The sequence below is a fragment of the Chrysoperla carnea genome, chromosome 2, assembly GCF_905475395.1.
Source record: "Chrysoperla carnea chromosome 2, inChrCarn1.1, whole genome shotgun sequence".
NCBI lineage: Eukaryota > Metazoa > Arthropoda > Insecta > Neuroptera > Chrysopidae > Chrysoperla > Chrysoperla carnea.
Genome location: NC_058338.1, coordinates 20,667,334 through 20,681,111, shown reverse-complemented (window position 1 = coordinate 20,681,111; position 13,778 = coordinate 20,667,334). Strand labels below are relative to the sequence as shown.

General features: G+C 26.8%; 1 protein-coding gene across 2 annotated transcripts in view; it reads left to right on the top strand.

Annotated features, from left to right (window-relative positions):
• Positions 1-13,778, top strand: part of LOC123294113 (hypoxia-inducible factor 1-alpha) — a 101,937-nt gene that overhangs the window by 62,828 nt on the left and 25,331 nt on the right. For both annotated transcript variants that reach the window (XM_044875202.1, XM_044875200.1), the window contains exon 7: positions 1,546-1,690. In XM_044875202.1, coding sequence (XP_044731137.1) covers positions 1,546-1,690 — 145 coding nt within the window. The remainder of the gene's footprint in view (positions 1-1,545; positions 1,691-13,778) is intronic.

Sequence of the window (13,778 nt, the reverse complement as noted above, 5' to 3'; positions counted from 1 at the left end):
CTATCTTTATAAATTTTATCCTATGTGTTATTCTTATCTAAGAGCTATATTATTGTAAAGATTCTATATAATATGCTATATAATTGTTATTTACAATTAAAATATTCTACTAATTTTTGAAAAAAATGAATATAATGTTCTTAATTTTAGAACTAGTGAATTGCAAAATAAGCCTAAAAAGTACGCTTTTACTGGAAACGGGAAATTATCAATGTTAAATTTATTTTATTCATAGTCTTTAGAAGGAATGTTCAACGGCTAAACTAAACTAAAATTGTAACATTTCTATAATTACTGCCTTTTTAATAACAATGTCAACTAAACAATCAATTATCAAAAATGCCCGTACATTTTTTATTATTCATAATTTTTATTACACTGTTGTACGTACACACATATGACAATTGATACATAACAATTTATTTTTATAAAATTTTGGCATATTACCAAAATATTTTGTAAATCATGTGATTATTCTTCTATAAATTTGTGGTAGTTACCATAATATTCAATTTTATGTTTAAAATAACAATTTTAATCATAACTATTTTCTCAAAGATGGCAAATAACATTTTCTTTTGACATTGAAAATAATCAATCGTTTAGTTTATGAATCTAATGTATAAATAATTAATTTAAAATAAATTTATTGTATCCGCTGTTTTCAAAAAATAGTTTTCATGCTATTTAGAAACAATTACCTCTGAATATTTTCAAAATAAAAATTGCGAGTTATTCATAAAATGTCTAAAAGATTTAGGGAGCAAAATTAGTGATTTGTAGGGTCAGATGAACAATGTTGAGGTCCCTAGACAATGCAATTCTCCCTTTCTCAGCCGTCTGAAGATCACATAACGCATCCATATTATTAATTCCACTACTTGATACTAGATGGTTCTGTGGAATATGAAGAATTTCATCAACTGTCAACATACATCGAAAAAAAGCTTGACAGTTGTCTACTCTACCTACTGATTAATCCGCCCCTAGTGATTTGGAAATAAGTGTAAAGCACGTAATGGTTTACATATTTTAATATTCTTTACCCTACGTCCCTCATTAAGAATAACCCTCTTCCTTCTGTATCGTATCCTCGGAGTAATGAAAAAAATTTAACTATACATTTGAAACTTACTATTTCTCGATAATCGGACATGTGATATGCTCAGTATTATAAAACCTTAACAATTATATTTTTTTCCTCTAATTGTTCCCTTGCTTTTTACAAACTGACTTACATTAATCTATAAAAGATGCAGATGAAAGTTTGCGAAACGTAAGATAACTTTTCCGGCAAAAATTATTATCTTGCCAATAAGTATATAATACTTGCTTTAAAAAGTTCGTTTTACTGATAAATAGGAGTTGTAATCATTTTGACAAAAAGCTGCAAATAGAAATGGATCGAAAATATTGGCTACAAATTTTTCGATTTTTTTGTTTTTTTTAAATTATTGAAAATTCCAGTGAATTGGGCATTATTTTTTTCTAATTCTAAGCATAAAAGCAAGAAAATGTTTATACGTTTTTTTTTTCTGTTTCCAGTGTTTTCCAAAGGACAATGTGAAACATCGCGCTACCGATTCCTGGCAAAATGTGGCGGTTACGTGTGGGTCGTAAGTCAAGCAACTGTCCTGCATGATAAGTCTCATAAACCGCAAAGTGTTGTTTGTGTACATTATGTGATAAGGTAGGTGAAGAATTTTTTTTTTTCAATTGCCATTTTTTTCAGTGTGTCCTTCAACTTTTTTCCCCATTATGATAAATTTAAAATAATGTGAATATCAAAATAAAACTTATGTAAATATTTATCTTAAAAAAATATAATAAAAAAATAATTAAATGATAAATTAATTTTTAACGCATAATTAAATTCTATAATGTAAAAAAAATTTCAAGATCAATAGAAGAAAATTTAAACCAGTTAACCCGACAGTTTATAAATTAACCAAGTATAGTAAATACTATCAAAATCGTTCTTAGGTTACCATAGACCTTGTCAACCAGGATTGTTAGGGAATATTTTACGACCTAGAATTATTATGAAAATTTCATCATAAAGTTATAAAGAGAAAGAATAATGTTTTTTTCGATTATATTTCATTTCGTAAAAACGTAATGTCAATTTGAGTGCCCCATTAAAAAAAATTGAAAAATTAAATATTTTTAAGATGGAAAACTAGAAATTGTCAGAGAATTTTGACTTGTAATTTTGTTGCCCTAATTCTAGAATTAGCAATCATGAAATTAATAGGTTACTAGAAGATTTATTTAAAAATTATACCCCGAAATAATTATCTACCTCTTTTTTAAAATAAGGAAATTACTTCGATAAATATATAAAAAGAAGAAGATAAAATAGTGTTTCTTTTTTTAAATTTTAAATTAAATATAATTTCAAGGTTTGAAAATAAAATTGTTATCATAATAAAAATGGTGCATTTTATTAATAAAAAAATTATATAATATTGATAAACTTTAAAAAAAACTTTATCGTAAATAAAAAATGTTCTGAATATAAATCATTCTGTTTAATTAGTATGGGAAATATTGGCGCATTATTAAAAATAAATGTTCTTTTTCGTGTTGAAAACGGAAGAATCGAAAATAAACTTGGCCAAAGAATGTAACCGTGAGAAAATTCACAACGTAAGTACCACGAAAAAACTTAGAACATGTAAAAGACCTCGCACAAATTAGATGTAATCTGCATTTCGGTCAAACTTTTTCTAATTTTGACAAATGATGGATTAATTCATTCTAAAGAAAATTTACCATGGTCACAAGTCATGAAAATGACAGGATTTCATGTAAGCTAAATTTAAGTTGCAAAATGTACTTATTTATATAATATATGACTATGTGTGTATAGGCAAATCCATATACAGATATGTATAACTACATGCATACGTGTGTTTCTTAATGTAAGGGTGTTTTAATTATTATTTTTTTGAAGAATATGTTACGAAATTCAAAGAAAAAGCAGTGTTAAATGTTTAGTGGATCAATAAGATGAATGGTTAAGATCAATATTTTCAGCTCCATATATTCGTACATGTTTTTTGACAAATACAATAATTTTTTTTTTATATAAATGAATACATTTTCCAATTTTAATTTAGCGATAACTTGAAATCTTGTCATTTTCATGACTTGTGACCATGGGAACTTTTATTCAGAATGACTTAAGCTATCATTCTCGAAAATTTGAAAAAGTTTGACCGAAATGCAGATTATATATAATTTGTGCGAGATCTTTTGCAAAAAATATTGAATTTCAGAAAGTTGTTTTATTCATTGAATCTCAATGTAAAAAATTATTATATAAGAGAATAAATAAATTTTCTATTTTATAATAGAAAGTCTTATAAAACAATCTAGCTTAAAGAACTACCAAAGTCTCCCCAAAGGTCAATTAAGGATACTTCGGTAATCAAATAACCAACCTCTCACAAAGGCATAAAAACAAACTCTTGGCCGATAGCTTTTTACAATTTTGCGCCGATATCTTCTTGATTAAATTAAAGAAGAAAAAAAGAAGCTATTAAATAAATCTATATGTATTTGAAAAACAAACTGATTAATATATTTTTAATTAATGTTTTCGTGTCTAAGTACGATTGATAAATAATAAAATAAAAATATATAATTCAAAAAAATTAATCCAATTTGAAACATTAAATTTGATTAAAATAAATCCATAAATGAGTTTTTTGTAGTAAATAAAAATAAAAAACGATTATTTGTTCGTGTCTTTTGAGGTTAAGGATAATATTTTGAATCTAACAGATAAATAAAAATAAGTTGAATAACATTTGAGTACTATCGCACGTGAAATATCATCGAAGTATTTCTACATGTTTTATTATTAACAGCTTAGTTATTTTATTCGTTGGTCGAGCAGGGCTGGCGCCTTAGGTAACATTCAGCAACTTCACACTATATGATTTTTTTTAATAGTTCATATTCAATTCATAAATGATGTAATTTTTGCCGGTCTGTGAAACACACAGAACAATATTATATCAATTGTGTGTTGCAAATACTATTTTAAAAATTCATATAGTATGAAGTTGCTAAATTTCCTACCTATGGCGCCACCTTCGTTTTGCAGCCAACAAATACTTCAATCTCAATGGTGTATGATGGTGGTGAATAGACGATATTTGTAGGAAGAGAAATCTTACATGTTCTTCCCAAGCATCTAATTGTTTGCTTGTAAGAAAATTAAACGATCATTAATATTCGTTACTGGCAGTATTGTTGATTGTAAAATGGACCCTATGGAATAAACTCAAAACATTATCCAATTCAATGTATAGCCACAAATGAAGCTAACTTATTTACTGACTGATCGACTAACCTATACAAATTCTAAGACACTTCTAAACATGATTGAAAGGTGCGGAATTTTACATTCGATAAAGAACTTCTTCAAATCATATCGGGAAACTTCAATTTTAGCAGTGTTAATCCTCGGAAAATCGTAAAAACGCTCCCAGAATTTCTTTTTTCAGATCTATACATGTGAAAAAGATGAGTTCGAAAAATTTCATTACCTATATCTCAACCCCTCGAAAATGGGGGAAACACCCCCAAAACTACCACTTTTCATCTATACATGCTAGAGAGATGCGGTTTTTTTTTTTGCTAAGCTACCTTTTCGACGATCAACTATGATTTGGAGCACATATTGTGATATACTCGCATTAGTCATAATGACCTGGCATTACAATTCATGGAATGTTATTTTCTGTGACACGGAGCCAAGATCCTTACGAACACAGCTGGTTTAAATATATAATTGCAAATTACAAATTGATTTTGTATAAACAAAAAAAATATCGTTATATTTTTGTATAAAATAATTTTAATTTATAGTAGTCGATATTTATGACAACATCAAATCAGGTGATAAATATATCGCCTAAAGAATTGTTCTGATTTTATAATGCAATACATTATTTTACAGAGTGCTCCGAAAAATATTGTAAAAATTTAAACCGATAGTAATTAAAACAATTATAAGAAAATTCTTTTAAAATTTGAATCAGAAAATATTATATTTTCTTATAGTGCATCCGATTCTTTTCGATATATATCCGAACATATCATGACTATTATTATCTATTAATTATTATTATATTATTATTTATCAATTTAAAATTAACATATTGTTCCCCTATGAACACACATAGCAAAATAGGGTGGTGAATGAAAGACCTTAATGATACTATGCTCTGAAGTTAAACTTAAATGAAAATGAACGTGATGTTCTGAAAATTAAACTTTCGATTAAATCTTGTTGTTGTATTTGTTGTTATATCTTGTATTTGCACTTTTTTCCCGAACATTCTGTAAGAAAAATAATTATAGTCCACTACACTACTAGTTAAAGCCTTCATTTTATTTAGAGTTACCAACCTTTGTAAAACTAGAACAATGCTAATGAATAATCATGTGATTCTAATTATTACATTTTTATTTATTTGTTGTCACTTTAATGTTAGGTTGTCGTAAATTTTTTGCAATAAAACTTAATTGTTGAAAACTTATGTTTTTCGTATTTTCCGAACTCGAACAGCGCAGAAAGGTACTTTGAAGGTTTTCCACTCTTTCCACTTTTTAAAATTGTTTAATTAGTATCAATTAATCGAAAAACGATTAAGAGCTTTAATCAATTTTTGCACCTTTCAAGCAATTTCTTCCTCCAAATAAGGCCATGTTTATGTTCTAGAAATCAATTTACCCAATAGATAAAAAACAAATAATTGATAAAAAAGTAATAAGAGGAATTTTTTTCTTATTTTAGTTTTATTTAGATCAAAAAATAGTTTTATCTCAACCTTTTATCAATTCTTTAAAAATATCATGTTGCTGTTACCTCTGTATACAAAAATAAGGCGCATTACTCGAATTATTTTGACTAGGTATGCCTTTATTTTGATATCTATCGAAATAATCACGTATATAACCACGTGTATAACACTACATATCTAGGGAGCAAAAGTAAAGAATGTCTCAGATCTCAGTCCACCGAGGCGAAGTCGAGAGTGATAATGGACATGAGATCTAAGACATTCTTTACTTTGCTCCCGTGGTGTTTATACTATTTTTCGGCTTGGCAGAGGTGGTAAGCGGCAACGACGAAAGTCGACACTTTCCGCCAGGGAGGGCAGAAAATATTTTTTGTTATTTTAACTTTAACTTTTTCCGACCACTTTTGCCTAAGTATAGAGTAGAATACCTTATTGTAAATTTGAAATCATACATTAATCTTGAAACTTTTACAGCAATGGCTATTCGATTCCACTGCTGTTTTGTCTGCATATAGACGTCACGTGTGGCTCACATAAGGTTTTGACTAAACATTATAAATAATAAATAAACTATTATTGTTATTTATGAATATAATTTTTAATTATAAAAATATGATTGAACAAAAATGTATGTAAATGATTACATGTTTACAACAAAAGTTTATAGTTAATTACCATTTTATTATCACATACATATAATTAAAATTTTATAAACGAACTAACCCACATGTCATTTTACAATGATTTGTTCGAGTTAAATAATGCAACTGAATTTTAAAGCATTTATCTTCAAACGACTGATTCAAATTTTGCATCCACTCTTAGATAGCCACACATATATAAATGATAATTTCATAGAATGCATATTATAAAATTTGCACCTAGTTTGCTCCCTCGTGGGTAAGCAGTGATGATTACAAAAGAATGTTTCAAATAAAAGTTGTTTATTTTTTATAAGGAACATTTTTTTATATTTAAACTTTTGTCCTATCTCTAACGGTTTACAAAACCCAATTGACCAATGTTGCTCATTTACGAACTGGACCTCACTATTTATGTCCTGAACACTCCATAAAAATTTCAGCTTGATATCTATTTTCTTTTTTGGATTATCGTGTACACAAGCGGATAGACGTACAGGCATAGGTGATTTTATGAACACTTATACCAAAATTTCGTTCGTACCATCAATATTTTTAAGCGTTACAAACTTGGGACTAAACTTAATATACTATGATATATTTCATATATACATGGTATAAAAATGTAAATAATGATATAATTTTAACGATATGTATTAAAATTTTCAATTCAGATTTCGGACTAAGGTCAAGGTTATTTTTGTTTTGATTTCATTAAATGAAATTGAAAGGAATCTATGCACCTACAAAATCGTTTGATTAAATTGACATTAGATTGGGGTCATATTTAGAATTTTACGAGTATTCTCTCTAGTTGGAAAAAAGGGACGAATGATAAAATATAAATCGAAAATATGAAATATTGCTTACGTAAATCAGTTCTAAATTCTATAAAACATGTTTATACTTATCCAGTCAGGTTAAACTTTTAATTTTTTTTATTAAAGGTTTAATCTATGCAACTATAATCACATTTAAAGGCAACGTGTTGCACTATAGTAATTGAAAAAATGTCAATATCAACGTCAAGACGCGATTACTATCCTAAACTATGAAAATCAAAACAAGGCTTATTATTATTATTAATGATACCCAATTGATTGATTAAGAATCGATAACCCGATAAATTGATTTATTTAATATCAATAATTACTTCAATGTATAATTTAATCAATTTTTTTTAAAGTAATTATAGTATTAATTTTTTTTAATTTTATTGAACTGTTATAAATATTAATAAATACAGTGATACTTGTTCAGGGTCATTTGTGAGATATTGTATGTCTCTTCCGAAACCAGAATTCAGATTGCGACGTTCTCTATCAAATGTACACGTGCATGTATATACTTATCACTGTCGGATTTATATACATATGTAGAATGGAATCCGTGGTGTGATTCAAACTGTATGACATTTATCTATAAGTGACTTAAATAATTCAACTATGACAAACTCTTATATTATCGAATAAAAATTCATAGCAAACATTGTCCTGTTGCAATATGAATATTGATTATATCCACATAAAATATCTCAAAAATTTCCGATTATTATGATTCTAAAAATTCACGTTGCGTCAAAGGTTGTCGTTTTGAAACTATGCTGTTGAAAAAAAAAAATTAATTAAAATTAAAACACACAATAAATTAAAAAGTTTCAAATTTCGTATGCTAGATTTTTGAATATTAATCTTATTCGATTTTAACGCTAAGATGCCAGACCCTCGAGTAAAAAATATTTAAACCATACTTAAACAACTCTTGTGATTTTTTCATTGAATGGAAAGGCAAAAGACACCTTATATACATCTTAATGTGCTGTTCTCTTTTACTTGTGTATTGTATGTGCGTATGGTTTACAAGTTCTCTTTTCTATCGCTAGATAGAGTCTTTTTTAGTATTAAATATACTAATATACCAGGAATCAAACTCGATTCTCATGGATTCATACCAAGCATTCAAAGATTTTTGTCCGCCTCTTTCTTTTAAAACAGATTTCTATAACGATACTCAACAATGAATACCAACTTCACTTTTCTGCCCGTGCAATAAGAATTCTTCACGCGGCGTGATAAAAATTTTTATTAATCATCCTAATTAAAGAAAATTGAAAAAAATACACATAGACCAGGAATCCGATTCTTTTGGATTCATGGTAAGCGTCCTAAAATTGACCATTTAAGTTGTATTTTACAGCAATATTTGAATTGTGGCAAAAGAAATATAATTTTTGCTTCATAGCACCTACAGTCTTTGAATTTACCAACAAAGTGGGCAAGCCTCAGCTGAGGATATAATATTTATGATTTCCATATCTCAAAGTATGTTAATTAATTACTAATTTTTAATTCAAGATTGATTATAAATAGAAAGAACTATTCTATTTTAACTGAAATAGGTTTGACTGCAATTGTTATCATTAAGTTTAAAATATTATCATTTTAATATTATGAAATGGTTTGTTTTGTATAAATATTTGTATAAATTTAAATTTTTATAATGATATTGAGTAATAATGTAATCATATTAAATTTATCGCCTAAATATCAGCTATAAACGTCATATACAACCTTGTCTTGTCAACATTATATTATACACACTGTATGTACAGTGAGACCCAACACGAGTCACGTGTACAAATTTTTATTTATTTTTTTCCTTTTGTAATGTTCAGTTCCAAAACTATTTTAAAGGTTCTCGTTCAATAGGTGGCCAGATTTCAAAAAAATGAGCATTTCTATTAAGTAGATCGGTAAAATATCCCCCCCCTACTTTTTATTGAAAATTGCCTTGGTGCTCGTACATCCACTATTGACATACGAAAATTTCAGAAATAAATCTAAAAAAAGAATAAATTAAATGAAAAGTTTCAATTTTCTACTTTTAAAAATGGCCTATTTATAGTGCTTTGAAATTCAAATTTCACAACGATGCAAGATTAAAATACCTATTATGTATATTAATTTGTCATGGATATACATTCTTTTAGTCAAAAACATTTAAATAACATATTTGGAGTTAATTTAATAACACCATATCTAAAAATGAATTATATAAACCCCATTATATAAATTTTATTTTGTTCCTAAATGTAGAAATATGGCTTTCATTAATTTGGACAAAAAATATTCATTTACTTCTCTTGAGTAAATCTTCTCTGATAAACTCGCACTTGGTAGTTTTATTTATTTTTAATTTATTTTTCTAATCATGTAAGAAAAACATTTTATTTTGATATTAGTTTTTTTAACTTTATTTTATTTGTATTAATTTTATCAACTATTAATAGCAGCTTTTTCTAGTTGTTTTTATTCATTTGAACTTTTAGTTTTTTTTTTTTTGGGTTGAATTAAAAATTGAAAAACTTTTCCGTAAAACTTTTGCATACACTGAAGATAAAGGGAGGTCAAAAGTGCTTTTGTCCCTTGAATCTATGTGTTAATTTACAGTATCAATTTAAACCTAATACCTAATCCAATATTGGATTCATTAAAAAGCTAATTTTTTTGCCATTTTGTTAAAATATGACTGTGATCGTATGGGCGTAAAGACTAACATAAGACTAATAATACATGATGTAAATAATTTGTCTCAAAATGACGGTATCTGTTCTAAAGTTAAAAAAAAAAACAACGATGCCAAAATTTGTATTAAAGGCAAGCTTTATATAGCAGAGACCTTTTAGGTACACTCTGTATTATTCTGGTATGACAGGAACGTGTTATTGAAATTCGAAGTTCTTTATAAATTTTGTATATTATTCTGGTATGGTGAAAACGTGTACTTAGAATGCTGGATTATAAATCGGCGGAAAATTTCTGCCAGTTTACAGGTAATCAGCAAATTAGAACTAAATATGCATTAACTTTTAAGTGCCTCATAATAAGTCACACAACCTTGACTTAAAAAAAAACTATCAAACGTACACGTGATTATAATACTTAATATAAAACGTAATTTTTTGGAGAACCCAAAAAAAGTAATTAAAATAGTGATTTAAGTTCAATTTATTTAAAATAAATATATGCGTGATTATGAAATTGAATTTTTTTTAAAGTAATTATTATTGTATGCAAAAAAACTATCGAAATCTAATTATTAGACTGCGAGAAAAAATTGAATGATTTTTTTATATTTATTTTAGAGAACAAGGTCATAAATAAATAAAGGCAGGACTGACAAAAATTTTTCCTTCCCCTCGTAGAAAACGATCTAGTCGACATTTGAGCACTTTATCTGATCGAAAATAGAAAGAAGCTAACTATAAAAAACATAAATGTTCTTCACAAAAAAATATATTTACTGGCCATTTTCTTTCTCAATGAAGCTGGTACCCTTGAACTGAGCTGTACCATAAAAGTCAAAACTCAATTCTTTCATTAAATACAGAACAGGGGTGGCGCCATAAGTTAGTTTAGAAATTAAAGAAGAAAGAAGAAAGTAAAGTTGTTTGTTTGTTACGCTTTCACGCAAAAACTAGTGAATAGCTCATACATCAGAATAACGCATGAGCTGTAATTTATAAAGGTATATTAATAAATATATTAAAATTAGTCTGACATTTCACTGCGCTATCTATGAACATCATTTTAAAGCTAAATTAAAGGTTTCAGTAAAAATGGTGAACGAGATACAATTTATGGCCATCTGTTCTGATATACTTATTGAATTATGACTATTTTACATTTAAGAAATTGTAAACTGTAAATATATTTTACCTATGTAAAACAATCCTTATCCTTATTTCCAATGTTATGGAAGGCGGATAAGTAAGAGTGGACTTTTAAGCCCAGTGAAGTGGGTTGATATCAAGCTAGTATAACATAAAATCATAAGTTGTATAATTTTTACCGCTTTGTGGACAGTTATGATATTAATTTAAATGTGAGACTACTTAAGTACTTTACGTATCAAAAATATTAGTCCATCTCACATTATCAAATTTTATTTGTTTATTACCCGTATTTAATTACGTAATCATGCGTACCCAATTGCCACCCGCAATAAAATAGTCTTTATATACCATACAAATATTCAAAATGTAAGTATGAAAAATTTTAGCCAGCTCGTATAATTTTTTTTTAATTTAATTTTAACCATTTTAAAACTACCTAGCCTCAAATCATTTTTTTCAATTTAATTTTTTTTAACCGTTTAATAATACTGCGTCGCCGAAGGCATAATTTACAATATCTTCAAATAACCTCATACTATCAATCCGTTTTCTCACTGCTTCTAAGGTTATTTGTGAAAAACTACATTTTAATTTTTTTAATAATAATTAGAATGTTTTTATAAAAATTATATTAAAATATTAAGGCGTGTATGAATGGAATATGAAATTAAAATATTTGGCTAATTTTTATATCTAAAATTCAAAATCGATATTTTTCACCACTTCTCCATTTATGTACCAAACGTCCTTAAAATATAAAATTTTTCTAATTTTAATAAGTATAAAAGTAATCAAATAAAAAGTCTCGATAAAAAAATCTAATATTGATAAATATGCATATTATAGTGTCAATCATGTCAACTAATAAATTATCGTTAATATATTTATTAATAAAATAATTTGGTATTATTTATATGATATTGATTAAAATATTATTTAGAAAAAAAACCATGGAGCTTTAAAGCTTACGTACTTAATACGCTAGAAAACAAACTAATTATTATTTTTTCATTAATTTGTGATAGTATGTAATTAATGAATATCTTAGATAAAGTAATTTTTTAGTTTTTTTGTTAATCTATTTTCAGGATTAATAACAACAAAATAATAATTTTGTTTAAATTTTTATGCTTTTTTCATATAATGGAGATATTATTAATATCTCTGAAACTATTAGTTTTACAGAATTAAGAGACCTTTTTGACCTTTTTGTGTTTTAAATTGTACAAACAACCTTAAGATCTTTTTCCCGAGACATAGTAAATACAATTTTATTAAGGAAAATTGTTAAAAAAACATTAGGACAATTTGAACTTATAAAAAAATTGAGGTGGAATAGTTGTTTGTACACATGCACCGATTCGTACTGTACTAGGAGATTTTATATATCACTATTTTTGACTCTCTAGTTATTTCGAGGAATTAAACGATTCTTAAGAGTGGGTATGTGGCAAGATCACTTGACCTTGTGAGCTTTTAAAAAAGGATTGCGATAGTGTGAGTGCAAGTAGAAATGCCGTTCACCATTGATAGATATAAATTAAAGATCAATAAATCATCGCCGTTAAAAGATATACCTCACCATACTTGACCGATTTATGTTGTGAGTAATGAATTCATTGATTTGAAAAACCAATAAATGGTGACACACCTTCTGATAATCACCAATCAATACACTGACAATATTTACTTTTTAAATATTATTGAAATATTGTGAACTAGTTTGCTTAATTACTATATTTAGATTTACTGTCTTTAATGTATATTTACGACTTTATTTTTTTCATTTGTAAATTATAAGGAAAACCTTGTACCTTGGTATTTTTATTTTAAATTTCTAAAGTTATACTTCTGATTAATGATACGCAAAATTTCGTTGCTTATGTACTCCACATGAATCATGAGAACTTAAATTTTGAAAATATTAAATTGCTCAAAAGTAACTGACACTTTTTAAAATGCGATACCTAATTTTTTCGCTACCAATTTGTTTTGAATTTTTAAAGTATAACTCGGATTAACGAAGTAGAAATTATCCATAATCCGTTCCGAATTGTAACATGTTGAAACACTCTTCAAGTTAAAATTAATCAAGAATTTGCTGAGAAACATTTTACGCCAATTTGAATGTATAATTTTCATAGAATGTCATTATTAGTGACGCCAATGTTAAGATTAAATTTCAAAATAACAGTATTGAATGTCAATAGTCAATTTTTTTTTAAATTATTTTATTAATGATTAAGCAAAATAATTACTTTTAGCTTATACAAAGTTTTATTTATAAACATATTCAAGTAAATAAAAACACATTGTATTAACAATAATTTTATTGTGAAAATAAAGATTAACATGAACGGATCCTATGGTTTTCTTCAGGAATGACAAAATACAAACTTTTTCAAAACTTGTTTTTCTTTTAATATTTTTTTATAACAATTTAAAGGTTTCAAAGGACCGAAGAAAAATTATTAAAAATATGTATTACTAGCTTGATACCTGCCCGCTTCATTGGGCTTAAAAGTAAAAACCACCGCCTTATAGCCTCCACCTCTCTTGATCTCACTTATCCCGCTTCCATAACACTTGAAGTGATTGTTTTACACAGCTAAAAGATATTGATTGAGTATATCAGAAAAGGTG